At 37.7% G+C, this 23,117-nt stretch overlaps 1 protein-coding gene across 5 annotated transcripts in view; it reads right to left on the bottom strand.

Moving 5' to 3' along the window:
* MUSK (muscle associated receptor tyrosine kinase) overlaps positions 1-22,841 on the bottom strand; it is an 87,281-nt gene extending 64,440 nt beyond the window's left edge. For all 5 annotated transcript variants that reach the window (XM_036090898.2, XM_078061209.1, XM_036090899.2 and 2 more), the window contains exons 1-5: positions 22,763-22,841; positions 13,476-13,602; positions 8,272-8,423; positions 3,527-3,654; positions 2,499-2,640 (exon numbers count right to left, since the gene is read on the bottom strand). In XM_036090898.2, coding sequence (XP_035946791.1) covers positions 2,499-2,640; positions 3,527-3,654; positions 8,272-8,423; positions 13,476-13,602; positions 22,763-22,841 — 628 coding nt within the window. The remainder of the gene's footprint in view (positions 1-2,498; positions 2,641-3,526; positions 3,655-8,271; positions 8,424-13,475; positions 13,603-22,762) is intronic.
* Positions 22,842-23,117: the final 276 nt, after the last annotated feature.

Below are 23,117 nucleotides of genomic sequence, written 5' to 3'. Positions count from 1 at the left end.
CAGAGGTCCAGCAGCCTGAGGATGGTGATCTAGAAAGGGAGCTTAACTTTTGTGTTGAAGGCTGTTTCACGTTTGTTACAGCACCTAAGATCATCCACAATTGGTATGCTTCTCCCCGTTAGAAGCTAGCAATGGCAGACAACTTTTCCATGGCATGACCACGTGCAGTACATATAGCCTGGCATTGAATGACATTATGGAGTTCTCATTCTAATTTGCTCAGACTAATTTTCAGAGTTACTTACACAATGCATAACAAATGCTCATCTGCCTCACTGACTATGGCCTAGCTTTATCTTCAGCCCTCATTATTGCCCAGTTAGTAGGTCTTTACAGACACATTCGGGGTTGTGCCAGTTGCTTTTCAGTTGGTTTTTCACCTGTTCTGAATTGTTGGTTAAATTGGCCCTTCCTTTAAATAGATCATGTCTGCATTATATCTTGTGGAAATACCTTAACTATTTCTTTAAGTGGAAGCCAGCCTTTCAGAACTTCAAGAGAAGCCACACAGATTTGCTACAATTTTAATGCTCTAATAGTAATGATTATAATTGATGCCATTTAGTAAATGTTTATTATGTACCAGCCACTGTGCTAAGCTTGTCACAAATTTTCACATATATTGGCTGCTTTAATAGGGACCAAAATGGAGTAGAAATAGATGTGTGCTAAAAGGATCATTTTACCTGCTGTTAGAGTAACTTTAAATGATATTATGAGCTCTCAATACTAGTGAGTTTTATAACACCTCCGTATACATTAACTGTTAAAGCAATGAGCATGACCATTTAAGTGTTAAGAAGAAAGAAGACAGTATTCAGTTTTACTGATAGGTGTGATGCAAAATTAAATGGCAAAGCAAGACCAAGCTGTGTAATTGGACTCCCAACTAATTGTGATTTGTGTTCATTTTCTCTAGTCAGTGTTAAAGCAAATATTTTCAATATCTATGAAGACAGTGACCTATAAACTGTCAGCATTCTGTATTATAATACAGAGGGCTTATATTTAATATCTTGAAGAGGAAAATCTTTATGATATTATGTACAAATGGATAACGTTCATTCTGTATTATTCCATGTACAGTTCAAGGAAACACTGAATCCAGGCAGATAGTCAGTGTCCGAATGTGTGATTGAGTGCGTTTGTATGTTTATTTTTCACTGAGTAAGTCACATCAACTGGGTATTGCATACTGAGCTTTAAATACCATTGCTAATGCAGAAAATACTAAATTATAGCAACTATGCTGAAAATATATCTTTTTTTTTTTACATCTGACAACCATTATTCCCATCAACTTCTTTCTTTTCTATGAGGAGTTAATAGAGATTCTATGAGCAACTGATGCAATGACGTAATAAAGATGTTACGTTAGAAGCAGATGTAGGAAAGGAGATTATTAATGTTATGAGAGGAAGGCCTGCCTAGGAAATAAAAATAATCTAAAAGGAGCTAATAGAAAACTATATGATTGAGAAGGAAGAGATGTGGGCTTAAGTGAGTAGGATGGAGTCAAAGTACGCTATGGGGAACTCCCGAAGTCTCTCCCAATTGAACTATAATGTGGGCCAGTGTGAGAAAGCCCAAATACTTTATCAATCAGATAAGAGAAAAGCAGAAAAATAGGTGATGATTCTTATAGTCAACACTGTGAGTGTTTACAAAGGGTCAGGCCCTCTGCTAGCTACCTGTCAACACCTTACCTCACTGAATACTTGTAACAAATCCCACTTTTCAGATGAGAGAACTGGGAGCCAGAGAGATTAATTCTACAGCATAGAACAGGAAGAGCTGGAAAGAGTTTTGTACTTAGTTTGCTCACCGAGCACAGGCATGCTGGTAGTTTCTATTTTTAAGCAAAATGTGATGTGATTTTAGATCAAGAAGGATCTGACAGTCAAATGGGTAGAACACCTTGCCCTATCTGGATTCTGAATTCTCAGTGAAGACCTTTACAACTAGCTGCTGAATTGGTTGACTTTAAAAGAACATTTTAAAAAATGAAAAGTATTTTGACAATGTAACTCACAGAACTAGGAATATTTTTATTAATTAATAAATATTTTAGTTATAAATTTTGAGTCAGTATTTTATTTTTCTCAACCCTTTGTGATAGAATACAATCTGAAGAAAGTTACTGAAAAAGAGAAAATGAGGGTTTTCAAATTTTATAAGCAAGGGAGAATTGTCTAAGCCAAATAGAAGTTCTGAACTGGTGTCTTACTGTATTACTATTTTAGTGAATTTAGTCTGTTTTGGTCAAAATTACCAGTGATTGTGGGCAATAGATGGAATATGACCTATTATACTAGGGCACACTTCTTTCTCTTCTTAATTTTTCTTTTCAGAGTTTTGACCTTGTGCTTTAGTATCTGGAACAGTTAAGGGAACTAGTCTACCCACATGTCTGCCTCTGCAAGCTAATGTCCAGCCTTCACAGTAGAACGTGAGGCCCTTCTAATAGCACCGTAATGGGAAGGAATGCAACTCCTTACCCTCAACTTCCAGCTTCACCAATTTGGAATATGCCGTCCCGAGGCTGTTTTTTGCCACACATCGATAATGTCCTGCATCTTCCTTTTGCACATTGTGAATCCTTAAACTCCCAGATTCAAGAACTGCAATGCGGGAATTTTCCTGCCAAGGATAGGGACATGATTTTTAAAACGTCCATGGCTTTATCAAGATATCATTGCCTTACTTCATCAGGTCATCATCATCGCTGCTATCATCAAAAATATCATTTATAGATTATCATATAGATTATCATAAACAAAATTATTTGTTTTATTTTAAATAAAACAAAGCTAATCGATATTATACTTCATTTCAGTTAATTGACATATATCAACACCTACATATTCTCTGTGGAATATTCTGAGCATAGTAAGATGAGAAACCTCACTGAGTTCACAGTTAGTAGGTGACAGTGATGATGCAGTGTGATCAATTACCAGTAAATGTAGGTATGAGATACAAAAGCAATATAAAATAAACATGCACATAATAGATTTTTAATTTGACTGTTCTGTGACTGAGGTATTTGTCAGGGAGTTTGTTCACCAGTGTTGATGTTTGTGCTCTAACTTGACTCCAGAGTTCTCATTCCTTGCCTTCCAAACCTCCTTTCCCACTCTCCTCCCAGAAACTGTTTGTTGGGTCTAAGATCTGGATTTTAGTTTTATCTTTTTTATCTCCCGTGTCTCAAAGATCCAGTGTCAGAAAATAAAATGGTTCTACTAACCAACCAATTGACAAAGAAACACTCTAGCTTTGCTTTTGCTTTTCTTCCTTTTTCATCCCTCTAAAGAACAACTGGTTCCCATCTTTTTTTCCCTAGCCAACCCCAACCAGAATGCCTTATAGTTGGTGTGTATGGGAAGAGGAATATTTAAGTTTGGTTAAAATGTTATATAAGGGAACAATTTTATACTAGAAATTTGTGATCATGTAACTGACTTTGCAAAGATTTGTTGTATTTGAAAACAAGTTGTAGAGACATGTTTTCATAATAATCACTTACCCTGAGTGCACCGTCCCCCTTAATCCACGACACTGATGGTTTGGGATTGCCCATTGTAGTACATGGTAGAACTGCCTTTAATCCTTCTATTATTTTTACATTTATGGGAGGACGAGTTATTTTTGGCTCTAAAGGGAAACAAAAATTCAAAATTAAAAAGGCAATATGGCTGCATTAAACTTTTTCTTTTCTATTTAAGTCTAAATATTCACTTTAAGAATAATTTATTACATTACAGGATTTACCAAATGCTAAGACAGATTTTGAGTGGATATCAGACAGAAATAATTTTTCAAAGTTTAGGTTATCTCTGTTTTATTCATATCTTATTTGAAAAACACAAATTCATGAAACATATTAGGAGTTTGAAGTCATAGTATTCTTCACTTTAAAAGATAGTTAATGAAAAGTTGATTAAAATAAACTGTCATGGTAACAATTCAACATCATTTAATTCATACCAACAGACACAAAAACATTTAAGAGATATTTGATCTATTTTTTATATAACTCTGAGTTATGCTTTCCCTTTCCCTTTAGTCTCACTTTGACTCTTAAATTTGGTGATTAAGAATTAGATACATTTATCCTCTAGAAAGTAAACTAGACGTTATTGTATCAGTAATTGGAGAAATTCTGTCATACAATTTAGAATAACTGTACTCTGTGAAGCAAACTTTATAATTTACTGTTCTGTGATATGCTTTTAAATTAATTCTGTCAGAAGAAATAGTTTATGCCAGCTATTGTTTATTCTCCAATAGTAAGCTTTCAGAGGAAGTTATTAAATCTAATGTATAGAAGAATTGACAAGTTCAGGAAGTCTGTTATTTTACTACTTGAAACATTCATAAATAATGAAAACATTTATTTCCTTAGGAATCTCATGTTACAGATACAAAACAGAGACCTGTCTTTGCAGGAGAGACTACTGAGAAATGGATACATTTTATTTCTTTCAGGTCGTGTGCTAAAATCAGTGTGTTACTTTGACGGAGAAAAGTGTGAAATAAGGACGTTTTCCTCCCATTTTAATTGTGCATGTGGCGGTTAGTGGTGGTTGGGAGTGATATTTGCAAAGACTGCATGGTCTTTTGATGTTTAATCTAGACAATTATTGCCATTTAGAGTTGGTATGATCTTGGATTATGGCAAAATTACAAGTCAGGCTTTAAACATATTATAGGAAAATATTAACTTTGTCACTTTGCCCACTATCTAAATTACACAAATCTCCTCATCAACAACAGTGAACACCCACATTTAGATGATGGCCAGGCACCTCAGTTGTGAGTTGGGTTATCATACAGCTGCTGGCAAAAGCTTAGCTTAAGAGTTGATATTCCTATGACCTAGGCCAAGAGAGTGTTATCCATTCCTTCCCTTGGGTTCCTTGAACTGATCCCTATGCCAAATGTCTTAAGCAAATAACTTTTGTTTAAAGCAAATGACTCCTGTCTTCTCAGTGAAATAGATGTCTTGGTCATCTGTTGGGTGAGAGGTGAGGAGAACTCTTGTGGGAACTTGAAGCTAAAGTGACGTGGGAATGAGTTAAGCATTGATGTTGAGTCATGGATTCCCCACTGTAAGGGAAGACTCTTCAGGTGGAGCCATGACCACTGGCCCATCTGAGCTGGCCATCATGTTAGAGTGGGACGCTGGAAGCATCATGCTATGCCAGCATGGAACCCTTAGTTGATGGACCTCTTGGGGGAGGGAGCTCCTGGGAGAGATCCGAGGGTAGTGGAGTAATGATGGAGGCCAGGGTCTTGGGGGTCTCAGGAAGGAGGTCTCTACCAAGCAGTGTGGGAGCATTCCAAAATGTTAGCAATTGGGATGGCCAGACCTGTGTATACCCACATGACTGGGTGAGCTTTCCTAAGGAGAATGTGGAGAAAAGAAGAGAAGATTTAGGATAGATCCAAAATAAAGAACATTTAGTGCCAGAGAGAATATGAGAAATGTTCAAAGGAAAGGTAGCCCCACAAAATAGTGAAATACTTAAATGTGCTCTGTCTTCAGAATCAAGCCTTCATTATTTAGCAAAGGAGAACATTCAGGTTTCCTTACTTGATTTCCTCACTGCCCATATGCTGAAAGAAAGCTTTCTTGTGGGTACACCCCGACCCACTCACAGAACCCCAGACCAGCTTCTACACAATGTCCCACTAGCCCCTCTACATCCCTATTCTAATGATTGTAGGACTTCATTTATAAGTACGATCAAACATAAAAGATTAGTAGATGTTTGAGAAAAAACATGAACATGGAAAAAAAGGAACCAAAAGGAAATCAAAACTTAATCATGAAGAGAACAGAAAGCAAGAAAAGGAAGATTATTAAAAAAAAAAAAAAGCATTAGTTGGGGCGCCTGGGTGACTCAGTTAAGCGTCTGCCTTTGGCTCAGGTCATAATCTCAGGGTCTTGGGATTGAGCCCTACGTCAGGCTCCCCGCTCAACAGGGAGTCTGCTTCTCCCTCTCCCTCTGTCCCTCCCTTCTGCTTATGCTCTCTTTCTCTCAAATAAAATAAAATAAAATCTTAAAAAAAATAATAAAAATACATTAGTGATATCCTTATAGAGGCTTGAGCAAATATTGCATCATAAAACACAGAGTTTGCTTTGGAAAAAAAAAAGAAGCAGAGAAGTAATTCCTAGAAATTAAAAATATGGGTTTTTAAGATCAAAGTACACAGTATTAGGGCAGAATAGTAGAATGGTCATCTTGAAGACTTGAGTTCATGATATGGAAGGAAAAGTTAAATAAATCTCCAAGAAGGTAGAAAAAGTATGAGAAAATATTGGGGTCATGAAAAAATGGAAAAAAAAAGATCTAACATTTGTTAATTAAAAGTTTAAGAATTAGATAAAATGAAGAGGAAGAAAAATAGAAAAAAGTAGATCTCATTTTGAAAAAAAAAACTTTTGTTTCAGATTCAAAAAACAACTTTGGTTTTAGATTCAAAAGGCCCACCTAACACTAAGTAGGAATAATAAAAGAAAACCACACCTAACATATTCTTATGAATTTGAGAAATTTATGAATTCTAGAAATGAAGAGAAAATACTAAAATTTTAAAAAAAGATAAACACTAGACTTACCTACAGGAATAAGAAAAAGATTTCTCAGCTGCAGCGTGGAATGTCATACGACAGTGAATAATCGTTTAATAAAAGCTAAGGGAAGAGCCTTTTTAAACTCTTGTCTGTACCTAGACAAATTATTATCCAGGAATAAAGGCAAAGTAGAGACTTACAGCAATGCAAAGATTCAGAAAATGCATCCTTAGATTTTATACAATCACATGCTCACACTTTGAAAAGAAGGAGCGAATGACTTCCTTCAGCAAAACAATGACCACAAAGTAGAAAAGTAAAAGATAAAAGAAATAGTGATCACAATCAGAGCTAACAACCAAACTTGCAATAAAAAAGTTCCCAGGTGGAACAGGACCCCGCTGATTTTGTATGGCACCCGCATGTTGTGATTTTTGCCATCAGCAGTGTGGTGTCAGAGAGAAGAAAATAAAGGTTACATTATGACAAGGTGGACAGTCTACAAGCAGCTAGGGCTTCCAGCACAGGAGGTCATGAGATTTGAGGGTGCTGGTAAGAGTGCTGGATGATAGAACACCAGGGAGGAGAGAAAGCCCAGTGGAGAGAGAACTGAGGAAGTCCCGACTGGGCGTCAGTGGGTGGGAGAATGGAGGAGTCAAGGGCAGGAGAATGTGAGCACGCTGGTGATGGCAGTATAGTGGGAGTAAGGGAGTGAGAGAGCTGGACTCTGTTCTTAGCTGAGGAAGAGACAGAGTTTGTGCCTTCTCTCTGGAGGCACATGATGAGTGTGGGAAAGTGTTTTCTTCATGGGACAGAGTGAGAAATAGAAGTGTCCATGTTCAGAGTATGACATACTGGAGCTTACAATTTTAAATACAGATCATTTCCTGGGGGTGACAAGGTCATTGATGGGGTTGACTGATAAACAGTTAAGGCAGATATCACTGGACTTGTAGAGATCAGGAGTTGTAAGGATGAAATGGCTAGAGGCTGTTTCATGGTTGTTCAAATCCCTTAGGATGGTGGCAGGAGTAGGGATGGATAGAAAGATAATGAGTCTGGAATCAAAGTCTTTGGTAGATGTTGGAGGGGCAGGAGGGGAGTGCCTAGGAGTGAGTAGGTGACTTGAATAGATGTACAGGAGAGAATGGTCAGAATGGCACATGTCCTCATGAGAGGAAAGATTTTGCACAGCAGTAATGGCTTGAAAGGGGGCTAGGGGTCCTTGCTAGCCTTGTAGACAGGAAAAGTGGGGAAAAATAAACAGCCTCCAGTGAAGCAGAAAAGCCACTCAAGTTTGAAAAGTCATCCAAGAAAACCAAGTTTGAAATAAGGCAAAAGGATAGAAGTGTCTGCAAAGAGGTTAGAGATAGAAAGTGCATCTGGTTGGAACTGTTTTAAAGGTGCAGGGAGAAGATGTGAGAGGGAGGTTGCCTGGTGGCAGAAGGCAGGATGGAGCAGAAGGCACTGTGGACAGGCAAGAAAACAGGAGAGGCTAGAGAACTGGGCTTGCCTGTAGTTGAGGACAGGAATACAAGGTGTAGAATTCACTGCCTCAAGGTTGTGTTTTGGACTTGAACTTGGCTGGCTGCCGAACCTCCAGGTGTGCAGGAGGCTCTATTTACTGCCTGCTCCGGGGTATACCAGGTCAGCTTTAACATCACGAGCAGAGGCTCTCTCCCACTCACTCATCTTCACTTGCAGAGCCCCGCAGCTCTCCACGGCGCCCCCCACGCCATTGTTGGCTGTGCAGCAGTAGATGCCATCGTCAGTGTCTTCTACGCTCAGGATGGTGAGGAGCTGCCCGTTCTCTCGAATGCTGTACCGGGTGTCAAAGAGCCTGCAGGTCACAGACAGCAATGGCAGGTTAGGACCTCCTGTGTGATGTTTCTCGGCTATGATTAACTAATCAAAACAGATGACTTGTCAATGGAGGAAGCAGATTAAAAGCAAAAGGAAAGGGGAAGAATGAAGGGGGGGAAATCGGAGGGGGAGAAGAACCATGAGAGACGATGGACTCTGAAAAACAAACTGAGGGTTCTAGAGGGGAGGGGAGTGGGAGGATGGGTTAGCCTGGTGATGGGTATTGGGGAGGGCACGTTCTGCATGGAGCACTGGGTGTTATGCACAAGCGATGAATCGTGGAACACTATATCTAAAACTAATGATGTAATGTATGGGGATTAACATAACAATAAAAAAATTAAAAAAAAAGAGAACATTGAGGCAAAATAAGTAATACTACGTGCTTTATGCATTTAACAACATGACTTTGAAAAATATAAAGCAAAAACTAAGAGAATTATGAGGGAAAAATACAATAGAATCAGAGTGGGGTATTTTAGCATATTTCTCTCAGAAGCAGAGAAAGTTAAGACTATAGAGCATAGAATTATAAATAAAATAAGAATAGAATTGTAAATATTGATAACTATTTGTAATAAAAATTCTTACATAAAAAAAAAAAAAGCAAAAGGAAAGTTGAATGAGTTCTGAATAATAACCTTAGTTGGTAATTTAAAGCCAACATTGCATTCTAATCTTCCGTAGACTCCAATAATCAAAGCACCACTGAGTCCCTCCAGAATGCTTTCAAAAGGTGATGTCTGTTGATAAGTCCAAACGTAAAGTTTACTTTATTCAGGAAAGTATATTACTACCAAGACATATGAGTTTTCTCCCCGTAATTACTGGAAAGTAGCGGCCAGGGAATGAACACACACACATAAATGTGACTAGCGGGAAGAACTAAATATTTATAGAAGTAACTAACAATTAACTGAGCATTCATTTATTAAACAAGTATTTGTTGAGTGCCTGACAAGTGCCAAGCACAGTTCTAGTTCCTTGGAATATATAAGGAAGCAAAACTGCTTCAAACTGTAAAAATAGATGTTTTACATACATTATCTCATTAAATTACATGTTGTTTGTTGAGAAGGGAATTGGGGAAACAGAAAAATGTGAGGGGAAGCATCAACATAAAAGTAGGTTTTATGACCAAATAAAGATTCTTTATGCAAAATGTATACATTAGGCAGAAAAATGTTCCCCTCAAAATCCATGTCTTAATCCCCAGGACCCATGAATATGTTACCTTACAGGGCAAAAGGGATTTTATAGATACCAAGGGTCTTAAAATAGAGTATCATGGCTTGTGCACTTTGGCCCAATATAATCATGATGGTCCTTGAAAGATGGTAGAGGGAATCCAAAGAATGAGAAGAGATGCAACAGTGGTGGTAGAGGGCAGAGGGATGGAATTGCTGGCTTTGAAAGTGGTGGAAGGGGCCAGGGAAGGCAGGTAGCCCTCTCGAAGCTGGGGAAGGCAAGAAATCAGATTCTTCTCTGGTGCCACCAGGAAGAATGCGGCTCTGTCAACACCTGGATTTTAGCCCAGAGAGACCTATTTCAGACTTCTGACTCCCAAAACTGTAAAATAATGAATCTCTATTATTTTAAGCCACTAAGTTTTTGGTCATTTGTTACAGTAGAAATAGGGAACTAATGTGAAAACAAAAAATGGGAAAGGAAGTGGATTCTTGATGTTCTAATCTCAACAGGTGACTACCATTGTATAGTGATCTTGAAGAGGAACCAAAAGATGCATGGTAGATTTTGGTCTAATGTGACTAAGGATAGTGTAATCACTGGGTAGTTCACTAACTCACAATAAATAATTATGGCAAGCCATGAGACTCACTCACATGTAATTTTGTTGATTTTGTTTTGTTTTGCTCTGTGTAAGTGTTCGTGGAAAAATATGAACATTGGAATATTTTACAGATGTACTTGTGGACCAAGAGTCTAGCCACTCTGTGAAATATAAAGTGTTCAAGATTTATAAGCTCTTGCATCATTGTTGCTTAATTAGAGTAAATTGCTTGTGGATTGTGAGGAATATTCAAGTATTTATAATTTTTAAAATAGAATTTTTTAGAACACTTTTAGATTTATAGAAAAATTGAAAAGATAGTACTTTCCGTATACCTCCCTCATGAGTCTCCTCTATTGTGAACATCTTAGATTAGTGTGGTATATTTGTTACAATTAATGAACCAATATTGATACAGTATTAACTAGTTTCTCTAAGTCTTAGTTTATTCACGTTTTTTAGTTTTTACCTAATGTCTTTGTCTGTTCCATGATGTCATCCAGGTCACTGCATTACATTTATTTGTCATATCTCCGTAGGCTTTTTTTTGACTGTGACAGTTTCTAAGACTTTCCTTGTTTTTGATGACCTTGACTATTTTGTGGAGTACTTGTCAAGTATTTTGTAGGACGCCCCTCTGCTGGACTTTGCCTTATGTTTTTATCATGATAAAACTGGGTTTATGGCTTTTGGGAGGAAGATCACAAAAGCAGAGTGCCACATCACATCATAGCAAGGGTATGCTATCAATGTCATTTTTCACTGTTGCTATTGACCTTGATCACCTGGCTGAGGTAGTGCTTTTCAGGTTTCTTCTGTGTCCAGGTATTCATTATTCCTCAAAGGGCACTGGAATATATTTTCAAAATGTAGTTTCTTCCTATTTCACAGATTCTTTGACTATCAACTAACTATTCAAACCTATAGCTCCATTTACTTCTTACTTATTTGTAACATTTTTGTCTTATAATAAAGGGAAGATTCAGATGTATTAAGTGATTTTATTCATAGTATTACAAGCCAAATTAACATAAGCTTATATTATTTATATATAAATAAATATATATGAATAAATATATAATATATGTTATATATAATATAATTATATATATTATAATGCTGATTTTCTTTGTGTAATTTAAAAAAAAACTCATTTCTTCATCTCCTTATAATGTTGAGAGATAAACATACGAGAGGATCATAGGGCCGTATTTTTCAAAGCTATTTATGATGCAGGCATCAAACTTCCTTCCCAGACAAGTTAGAGGGCTGTGGTGGGGAGAGTAGTCTTTGAACATCGACCTTTGAATACTGAATGTTGACTATCTAACAACTATTATAATTTCAAAGTAGGGAAGGGTATAAATATGTGAAGATATATGCAACAGCTGTAATGTAATACAAAGCTATCTAACTTCCATGATAACTTCACAGGTTCTTTTATGACTACTGTGATTCATGATCCATATTTACAATGAAGTTTTTCTGTATTATTTAAAGACATTATTTTATTTATTTTACTATAGAAGACAAAGACATAAATAATAGATAAAACTCATGAAAATGTGGAGCATGTAAAACGTAAAGCTAATAGCTTAGGAGATATTGGCACAATGACTCATGTTAGAGGAAGACAGGAGAGTGACTTGTGAAACACAGGGAGAGCTGATAAGGTGTGTTGAATATAGGCAGTAAATAAAATAGCAACCTGCCAAAGATTGATGGAATAAATAGAAAATATGATGGAACAAAGAAGATTATGGCTTCGAGTAGAAAGGGATGGAAAGACAAGTTTATAATCATGCCACCTCTAGACTGACAGCTCTGTCATCCCTAAATCAACCACCCATTGGTGACATAAAATGTGGTCCCTTGGGGCACCTGGGTGGCTCAGTTAGTTGGGTGTTTGAGTCTTGATTTCAGCTCAGGTCACGATCTTGGCGTTGTGGGATTGAGCCCCATGTCAGGCTCTGAGTGCCGGGCATGGAGCCTGCTTTAGATTCTCTCTCTCCCTCTGCCCCTCCCTGCTCGCTCACTTTTTCTCTCTCTCTCTCAAAAAAAAAATATGTGGTCCCTTTATGGTCCCATGAACTCTACCCAAGAAACACACTTAAAATCCATGGCTGTTCAGCAAGCTCATTGGCAAGCTAGAGTCATGGCCAAATGTGCTTACATCTTTCCAACAGAGCAAGGATATGTTATTAGCTTCAGGCACCTTCCATCTGTGGCTCAGCCTCCATACTGGTCTTTGTAAGAACAATGCAGTGGGGAAGTCTGAGGCACAAGAGAGACTGGACATAGAAACACTGAGTGAACCAAGGTTCCTAAGTACATTAATTTATCCCATTTCTTTCTCCTTGTCTCTCTATATTTTTTATTTTTTTAAATTTTATTTTATTTTAAATGGATTTGGTCAACTGTATTTCAGGCATCTTATTTTGAGCCTTTTTATCACAGGACTTTGGGAATAGCTTGCCTGGGAGACAACCTGAAGGTGACCACAGCACAGGGTAATTTCCCACATTACAACATGTATCATAGAAGGAAACACTAAATTTCATTAGGGTTTAGTGCAAATAAAGACGTAACTTTTCCTCATGCAAGTTCATGGACCTCCATCTGTGGCTACCAGTATAAGCACTCTGGCCCTAGTGCAAAGCTGTATTGCCTGCTGGGAAGCCAGGTTCCCTGCCTTAGAGATTTTTTTACAGTGTTTTTGATCAGATAACTATTGTAAATGAGGAAAAGAGAGCATGACCTTTTCACGTCAAGTGGGAATTTTATCTGTTGGAGAGGCTGCCTCATTATATACCAGGAACCCCTTCTGACTTTCAAAAGAAAAAGTTACGGTGACCTAGAGGTCAGGTTCCTAGACAACATACTTTACCTGATTGGGGTAGTAGAAGTAGAGGAGAGAAGTCTGGTCCCTGTTAATTCCCCAGCGTGTCCTGAAACATGTGCTCTGTGCCCCCAGACCGAGGATGTCATGGTATTTCCTAATGGCGTCCTAGAAATAGCCCACATGTCCCCATGTCAGCGAAGTCTCGGTTTTGCTTTGGGCAATTCTCTTAACCTCACTGACATTCAGATCTTACATTTATAAAATGAGGACATTTGCATTTTTCATATTCTACAAGGTGAGCTTTTGTACTACCAAGAGCTGTGATTCCATTTATGACAAAGTTAAATTGCAAGGCAGCAGTGTGTATTCTTAACAGAAAAAGGCAGAATACATACTTAATGAGAATTTTATTTCTGGTCCAAGAAATTTCAGGCTGGGGATAGGATTCCACCGCACACATGAAAGTAGCCACTTCTTCAACTAAGGCATCCACTGTTTCTAGAGGAGTAGTGATGACAGGAGCTACAAGGAGAGGAGACATCAGGTGAGAACATCCTAGAATGCTGTTTACTAATCCTCTGTGAGCAGTCAGAGGCAACCACGTACCTGAATGAGAATTATATTTCCCCGTAGCAGAAAGTTGCCAAAAGGAAGGAAGATCTTATGTAGAGAATTTTGTTTCTACTTCAAACTAGGCATTTGAGAATCAAAAGAGAAGGCTCTCAGGAGAGTAGGAATTTATTTTATATAAGTAGGGGCACATCCAGGTTTTGTGAAGCCCAAAGTTATGTAATTTGGGTACACACCTTAAGGAAAATAATATAAAATTATACATACAATATATCTGTGGCCACCCAACACAAATCAACTTGAAGGGAAGTGTGACTAAAGGGAATCAGAGTGGAAAGAGGTCGTAACAATTGTTTAAAGACAATTTTTTCCAAATTTCATAATAATATATGTTCATATGAGCACATTGCTAGAGCCCACTGAGGGTTTTAAAAGACTTTGAAGCTCAAGCTTCATCAGATTTACAAAGAATTCCGATCTGCATGTGAGTAAATTAGGAAAAGAATATGTAAAAAGACAAAATATCCAAATAAAAAATGGGCAAAGATCCAAATAGACATTTCTTCAAAGAGTTTGTATAAATTTCACTTGTGTTGGAGACATAAGCATGTGAAAAGATGCTCAATATCATTAGCTGTTAAGGAAATGCAAACCAAAACCACAGTTAGATACCACTTGACATCTACAACATTCCACTTACTTGGCGAGGAGGTGGAAAAATTAGAACCCTTGCGCATTGCTAGTGGGGATGTAAAATGGTGCAGCTGTTGTGGAAAACAATATGGTGGCTCCTCAAAAAATTAAGCCTAAGATTACCATATGATCCAGCAGTTCCACTTCTGGATATATACCCAAAAGTATTGAAAGCAGGGACTCAGATATTTATACAACTGTGTTCATAGCAGTGTTATTCACAATAGCCAAAAGGTGGAAGCAACCCAAGTGTCTACCAACAGATTAATGGGTCAACAAAATGGGTATATCTGAACCATGGAATATTATTTGACAATAAAAAGGAATGAAGTACCAGTATTTACCACAACATGGATGAACCTTGGAAACAATAAGCTAAGTGAAAGAAGCCAGCCACAAGAACAACATACTGTATGATTCCATTTATATGAAATGTCCAGATGGGCCATTCTGTAGTCAGAAAATGCATTAGTGACTGCCTAGGACCGGGGTGGGGGAGAATGGAGGGGTTAGGGGGTGATCAGTGCCTAAAGGACACAGGATTTCTTGTAGGTGTGATGAAAATGTTCTCAGCTTGATTTTGATGATAAACGCACAACTCTGTGAATTGTATACTTTAGGTGGGTAAGGTGCGTGGTATGTGAGTTATATCCCAAAGCTGGTTTTGTTTTTGTTTTTGTGTTTTGTTGTTGTTTTGTTTGTTTGTGTATGTGCCTCTGTGTGTGCGTGTGTGTGTGTGTGTTCCACGAAAAGAAAGACAACAGGAGGAGAGGCTGGGACATGGTCCTTTCTCTCTTCCTGTCCCTCTATGAAATGAGGGTCACTTGGATTATAAGAGTTAGGAGGACAAAGAAGTTAAGAAGGAAGAGAGCAGGTTGGGAGTGGGATGCACCCCTCTTTAATGGTTAAGGAAACCTGTGAATCCACCAAAGCAAACGGGGTGGGGTCCTGGGCATCTCAAGGGCTGGATGGTGTGGCAAAATGCCAACACCTGTATTTGGGTGGGTCTGGAAATCTACCCATTGCATAATCTTATTTAAAATAATTATCATTACCACTTTGTTATCGTTATTATTATTTAGCAGAGATTTATTTACTGTTTTCCATGTAGCAAGCACTAGGTTCACTAGAAGCAACAAAGATGTGTAAAACCCATCTCTGCCACAATCTAGATAATGAGGATGGATAGATAAATAAAACGATCAGTTAAATAGTCTGTTATGCCTGCTCTCCTGGCACAATTATTGATAGTGCCCTCTACTCCAAAAGTGCCTGACTTTGGACAATAAATTATATGGTCATTTTAGTTAAAATGCAAGGTACACATGACAGCCAAGTAAGTGGTGTGAACAATATTTTAGCTGGAGGGTAGGGGGTGACAGCTTCATGAAAACAAACTGGCACATTGGCCATAAAACATGCATCCACTATCTAAACGAACCTTCTTTTTTCAGTAAACTCAGAGACAAACTCATGGGCCGAGAGTAAGGGAACTCGGTGCTTTCGAGTGTCCCATGAGGCCCACATCTTCCTCCTTAATGGTGTTCTTTTCTTAAGATCCAGTTTAAGCAGCATCTTCTCCCAATTTCCCAGACTTGCTAGACAGAGCCAAATGCCCTTTTTCTGAACCTTAGGTCATCCTGCAAATGCCACTCTTACAGCACTTGTCACAGGGGTGCGATTAAAATGATCTGTTTATGTCTTTGTCCCATACTTAATTGTAAAAATCTTGAGCTTTGGGGCCAGGGACCATGTCTTAGACCTTTTTCTATCCCCAGGGTTAGCACATTGACTGATGTGATGTTTAAATGAACTGTATCTCCGAGGCCTTTATAAAAGGCATATATTTTTTTTAAAGGTGGGAAGAGAATAGCTGAAATAAGAGAGCAGAATTTTTAGGTGAAATGACATCTTTTATACATAGGCATGAAGGTTCCCATGGATGAAATAAGTTATCAACTGTATAATAATACAGATATTAAGAAATAAAAACAGTGAATATTTATTAAATTTGTTGGATGCAGATAATGATGGGCCCAAAGGTGAATTGATCATTTTGAATGCTTTCATTGTTTATTTATTTTTTATTTTTTTAATTTAAATTCAATTAGCCAACATATAGTACATCATTAGTGTTTGATATAGTGTTCAACGATTCATTAGTTGCATATAACACCCAGTGCTCATCCGATCACGTGTCCTCCTTAATGCCCATCCCCCGACGACCCCATCCCCCCACTGAATGCTTTCACTGTTTAAAAGGAAAGACTATTGAGCGCCCAAAGAGTGAGAGGCGCTAGCATAGGGCTCAAGTTCAAATCCCTGTTCTGTCACTTCCCGCTCCAAGTCACTCAGCCAGGGCCTCGGCATCTTCGGCTGTAGATGGAGAGGATAATAAAACCACCACAGAGGCTCATCAGGAGGGTTCATTAAATGAATATACGTGAAGCATTCAAAATTGGCCTTTGCCCATATGGAACACTGTGTGTTACTTGATTTGGTAATTTAGAAACAGAAGCCTGAACAGTTCAGTGGTTCTCCTGGTCTCTGGATGACCAAATTTACCATTAATATTTACATCTGGGACTCTGTCCCAAGGAAATAATCTCAAGATGGAAAGGCACATTAGATGACCTTCACTGTACAAAACAGATTAATCGTCCTAAATTGTACTAATCATGCTGAAGTGGAAGAAAGTTTCGGCACCCAGTTCTGCCTTCTAGCTGGGGTCTGCTGGAGCTGGCTGGTCCTGGCTTGCCTGACAGAGCCTAGTGCTAATTTTTCCAGAATTTTGTGAGACGACTGTTAAATAGAGCCATTATTAAAAACTAAGTTATATAAATTTAGGTGACAGAGGGTGGCTACGCTTGTGCCAGGCAGAGCATAACATATAGAGAAGTTGAATCACTCTGTTGTACACCTGAAACTAATGTTAACATTGGGTGTCAACTCTGCTCGTTAACAAATTGAAATAAAAAATTTATAATTAAATAAATCATGTCAAAAACAAAGTAATAATACTCAAAATGGATCACTTCCTAATTATTTTACTACACTGCACTATTATCTACGCTCTTGAAGTAATTTACATCCAATGTATCTGTATAGTAGAAATAGTGTATAAAGGCATGCTACTGCACATCTCTTTCCAATTCAGTACTCGTCGTTAGCTTGAAATCAACTGTGGTTGGAATATTTACCCTACCGGAATCAACAAATGCAACAGATGAGGGCCTTTTTTTTTGTCTCAGAGAGGTGGATATTAAACATATATCAGCAACTCTTGTCTAAACAGTGTATTATTTACACAGTCACTGCAAATGGTATTTTAAAGAGTATAGATAATAGAATATGCTCATGCATTCATGTTAAGTAGAAGTGGCAGGTAGCAGAATTGTATAAACAGTTTTTTATGATACATAGAAAAAAAATGGAAGAAAATATACCAACACATTAGTAGTCTTGGAAGTTGGGATGATTTTTTTCTATTGTAAGCTTTTCTATATTTTATATTTTCAAAATCATTCTTCATGGCCATGTATTATTATAAAATAAACTTGATTCATTAGTTTCTTCTCACTTGATACTTCCAAAGTGACAGAGGTAATAGACATACTATTAATACTTTTACAAACTGTTGAGATAAGTTAAAATCAAGGAAGTAAATGTTACAATGTCTTGACATTTATGGAGACATACATGAGGTGTTACAAAGAACTTTATTAGATTAACACCCTCCCATCATGTACAGTGGCATGGCAGTCTTGGGTCAAGTTTGACTCTGTTTTTTAATAATTTTAGCATCCAATATCAAGAACCTGCCATGGGCCATGCATTATACTTTTCATTCATTATCTCATTTATCACAACAAACATAAAGGTAGATACTATTATTATTCTCATTTGCAGATGAGGAATGGAGGCTAAGAATGGTTAAATAACTTGTCTAAACATAATGAAAGTAGGAAGTTATAGAGCTGAACTTCAAGGTGAAGGTTGGTTTAAAGTTCCTATCTTTTAACACTAAGCTATTCCATGTCTTCAGCCTAATACTACTCACAGACAAAGGGAAAAATAAGATTTACATTAATATCAATTTGTATAGGCAGGATATAATTGGTTAAGTTCGCTTTGCCCATCTTTCAAAATTATCCAAACAAATCCACTTTCAAATCATTACAGACAAAATCACATCGTTGTATTTAATGATATTTGTTGACTCAGCAGACTGTCTCCTGTTTACTTTCATTCTCTTATTCAGCTTTCATCTCAGCCGGAGTCTGTTTGAACTAGGGCACTATTTCTTCCCTCAATCCAAGGACCACATGAATAACAAATACATGAAAATGAGCACAACACTTTCTTGTACCCAAAGAGTAGCTTAACTTGAATCCTAGCTGCTTGATGAGAAGGACATGACATTACCCTTTTATGGGCCCAACCACATGGCCATTGGCATACCAGCTTCTGATTGAATAGTTGTTGATTAACACGACCAAATGACTGAGTAAACCAAGAAGCCAGGTGTATTTGCTTTTTTCTGTTTTAATAAAATTAGAGCTCAGACTTGGGATATATTCATGTTTTTTTTTTCTAACATCATGAATACAGTATTGTTTTTTCAGTATGAGAAAACACGTTTTGGTGCTGGAAATTTTTCAGATTCCCCAAAGAAAGAGGATATTCAGTATTGCTCATCATTTAGCTTAGACACTGACACATTTATTCTACTGGTGATATAATAAAATGCAAGTTATTTTTTATGATGATGCCTTTGGAGTTTGTAAACTTCGTTGATAATCTCAGTCACTTATTAATGTGGTATCATTCATTCTTTATCACAGAACACACTTTTGTCCTTGTCTTCAGGAATGGTACTGGCCACAGGCTGCTAGGAGTTAGAATGTCTGAAATTGCCTCTCCTGGGGGAATTCATTTGGGTTAAGACATAGTTTCGTAGGGACCAATCTAAAATGTGCATGTTACCCAAGGATGAACATTTCCCCAATCATTGACAGTCCTTAGCATAGTATATAATGCTATATTTTGAACACTACTATGCACGTCTTCATTTTATGAGGAAACAGAGGCTCACAGAGACTACCTGCTGTCCCTAAAAACACAGGAAAGACATTGGAGACTAGGAAAAGGAACTTGAACTTAATGTTCTCTTCCAGGCCTTAAATGTCCTCACTTCACTGCCTTCATTATTCATCCTAGACTGCACGGTATGTTGCCACATAATCTCAGCTCCCTTACTCTCTAGTCCTTTAGCTGCATCAACCCCGGGGAGCACCAACCTTGAACTAATCCAACCAGCTGTCCTCGCTGCTCCTATGTGCATATAGTATTGTTAGATGAAGTGAAAACAGTGGTGCAAATTAAGGCCATGACAAAGGCTCCTTCCCCAAGCCCAGTTGGGTCCTCAGCATGGCCCATGTAGTTCTTCTGCATTCTCTGGTCTGCTCCTTTGCTCGCTTTCCTGAATGGGGCCACATCCTTCAGGTCCCTCACTTGTCCCTTTCTCCCATGATCTTAAGTCCTATTTCACTGAGAAGTTGCCTCCTACTCTGGAAATGTGGCAGAAATCTTGACATTTCTGCTCCTTCTTTCTGTTCTTTAAGGTCAGTAGTATTTAAAGCAAACACGCAATGAGTTGCTCTTTCAGTGCACGTCAATATTCATCCAGGACTCGGTGTCCTGGATTTCAGTGACAGCTGTGCCTAGTCATATGTTGAATCTGTGAATCCTGTCTTTGTGTACATACGATGCAGAAGAGGAAATTACTCAAATATATCTGAAGATATATCACTTAGACTCAGAAACCTCTAGGTATGGGAGTAAAGTGGCATTTGGACAGGAGTTCTTTGTGCGTAATAAACACACTTAGAGCTGCTTCCATGAACTCCTATACTCCTACAGACTTTAAATCCCACCACACACTTAATATTCCCTGATAAAGCACTAAATATTAGTGAAGTATGTGGTTAAGGCGAGTATTCAATGAAATGTTGGGTACTTTCATACCTGAAGGTTGGTAAATTTCTCCTACTTGTGGGTTATGATATTGAGCTCATCGTTCTAAGTATCACTAGTTGGAATGATTCAGAACAAGTGACTTTTCCCCTTGTCTTTGAACATGGGGAATCTCAAACTAAAATTAAAACAATAAACTATTAATTCTACAAAGTCTATTACTAATTTTATTGAGACAATGGTATATGGACAGTTAGAAAAGAATCCACTAATTACTCTTGCACTATTTAAAATCTGTCAGTCTACTTTGTAACACATTATTGTGCAGATTTCTTGATTCATTCATGATAAAGGACTTAGGACAAAGGTATCCATCTAAAAAACTCTTTTTATTCTCTGTCAAGAATAGAGAAAGTAACTATGAGATAGTTTGTGTGGAACATCTTTATTACTTTTCGTCGTATTAAAATGATAGCATATTTTTGTGGGTTCTGTGCCAGTATATTCCATGAATTCTGACAATGATGTTTATTCTCAGAGCAGGTGTGTGTAGTTAATGGATGTTTGTTCTACTAGGCCTGGTATTCTTGGCTAGGGTTGGTGTTAAGTTCATACTAGTTTAAATTTTGCCATAAATACAGGAGACCGGGCAAAAATATTCTTTTAATTTTTTGATTTTATAATCTAATTATAGTAGTAAATAAGTTACAAACAAATAAATTTGGATTAATAATCTGATCATTTTATCTAAAAGCCAGGATTTTTGGCTTTGTATCTTTATATCACCATATTTTGAATTTCTCAAACTAGAGATAGTGTGCATTTGAATTAAGGGCTTTACCTGTAAAGTCTGGAAACTATAAATCGTTTCTTTCTAGAATATAAATTAGGGGTTATTTATATGGAGAAGTAGGTTTTTTTTTCTGTACCAAATCCTGATGTGAACCATCAAAATTAATTTTTTGCTCCTCATGAGACTGAATTTTAGTGAATTTTAGCATTTAACCATGTCATTTTAATGTAACTTTGTGGTTTAGAATAGCACAAGTGAGACTTGTCACAATCCGTATGTGTGAACATTCAGGTGCTACCTTACCGGACATCCGTTGTATGATCAGGAAGTATTAAAATAATCTGAAGCCAATGTTAAGTCTGTCTATTATTAGCTGTTTGAAAAGATCTAGATTCTTCCTTATCTGGAGATACCCTAAAGTATTTGTTGGCGATTAAACGTTTAAATACATCTGAAGATACCTTTCTGCTTGTGTAAGATAAAAAAGGAAAACAAAACAACACGAATCTATGAAATCAGATCGTTTGTGAGGAAAGCTGTATCTCATTAGCAGTCTTGCCCTTGTGGCTCCTGGAATTCTAGTGAACCACAAAATCTAAAGCTACATTTCCCATCTACATACAGATACTACCTTCACTTATCTACACAATACAAACATGTTCAGTTCTTTGGGAAAGTAATGTAGAGGGGAAAATAATTAATTCGAGAGTATCATAAAACACAAAATTCTTTTTACTCTAATACATTTAATCTGAAAACCCTTTAACTGATATCAATCTTACTCATGTCTTTAAAAAAATTTTCAAAGAAGCCCTCAGTCACTTTGCAAATCACATATTTTCCTGTCTTTCTTCCTGATCTGAAATACACTAGTCTCAGTTTCATAATACACTGGCCAGAAACCATATCACTGTGGACATTCTTGCTACTGCAACAGGTGTCTGTCAGTTTCTTAAGTTGCTTTCCTTTCCCTGAGGTGGTGTTATTTCCGGTACATTCCAAAGGCTCTGAAAAAAACTTTCACAGTCTCTTGCCAAGCCAAATCATGCCTCCAACCTCAAAGTTATTGAGAACTCATTGTCTTCAGGCTTTTATAATATAGGCAAATGGTGTGAGTCTTTATTTAATTCCAATTTTTAGCAACTAAAACATTTACTCAGAATCTTGCAAAACTGAAACTGAAAATGGCAGTGATTTTTGTTCAGAAGCAAACAATCTGGACATCTGGGAGTAGGGTTGATTATATTCCTGGCAAACCTAATGTGAGAAAGTTTTCATCATCTTTAGACCACCCTGAAGTTTGACACACACACACAAACAAAACGGACCTTGATAACGTACAGTCTACCTGCTGATGGTTCCCTACAAGTGAGGGCTCCGCCTGTACTGTGTGGCTAAACTTGTTGCAGAACTTAAGCGGGGGAGGGATGCTGGTAGAAATGAGACCATCAAGCAACTGCTTACTTGAACAGTTTTCTCCCTCTCCATACATTGTACCCCAACTTCACCAAGTAACACCCAAGCCCATCAACATATGAATCGGTTGTGTTCAGAGCACGCGCGCGCGCGCGTGCACACACACACACACACACACACACACACACTAGAACTGTGACAAGGCAACAAGAAGACAAGATTCCTGAAACAAACCTTTTGGAAGTTTCTCAGTTCCGCTGAAGGCAACCAAAGTAAGAATATGTACCAGTGGAATGTTGACGAGCTCTCTCATGATTAATCCAGGCTCAGGCAGGAGAAAGTTCCTTCAGGACAATGCAAGCAAAATGCCCCCACAGCTTACATTTTAAAGCATAGTTGGTTACAAAAGGGTCGTCTGCTAATGACTGTTTGTGTCAGCAGCTCCACAGGCTCTAAGTATACTCGGGAATTCTCAGACTTGGCTGTAGTGATGGACACGGCCAGCTGGTGAGTATCCACTTAGGCCAGTAATGCAAGTGTAGTGCTGGAGGAACAAGGGAAAGAAAATCCCTTTAGAATCCCTTTTAAG

This window comes from Halichoerus grypus, chromosome 14 (assembly GCF_964656455.1).
Source record: "Halichoerus grypus chromosome 14, mHalGry1.hap1.1, whole genome shotgun sequence".
Lineage (NCBI taxonomy): Eukaryota > Metazoa > Chordata > Mammalia > Carnivora > Phocidae > Halichoerus > Halichoerus grypus.
Note: the sequence above shows the minus strand (reverse complement) of the source record. Positions and strands in the feature narration are given on the sequence as shown.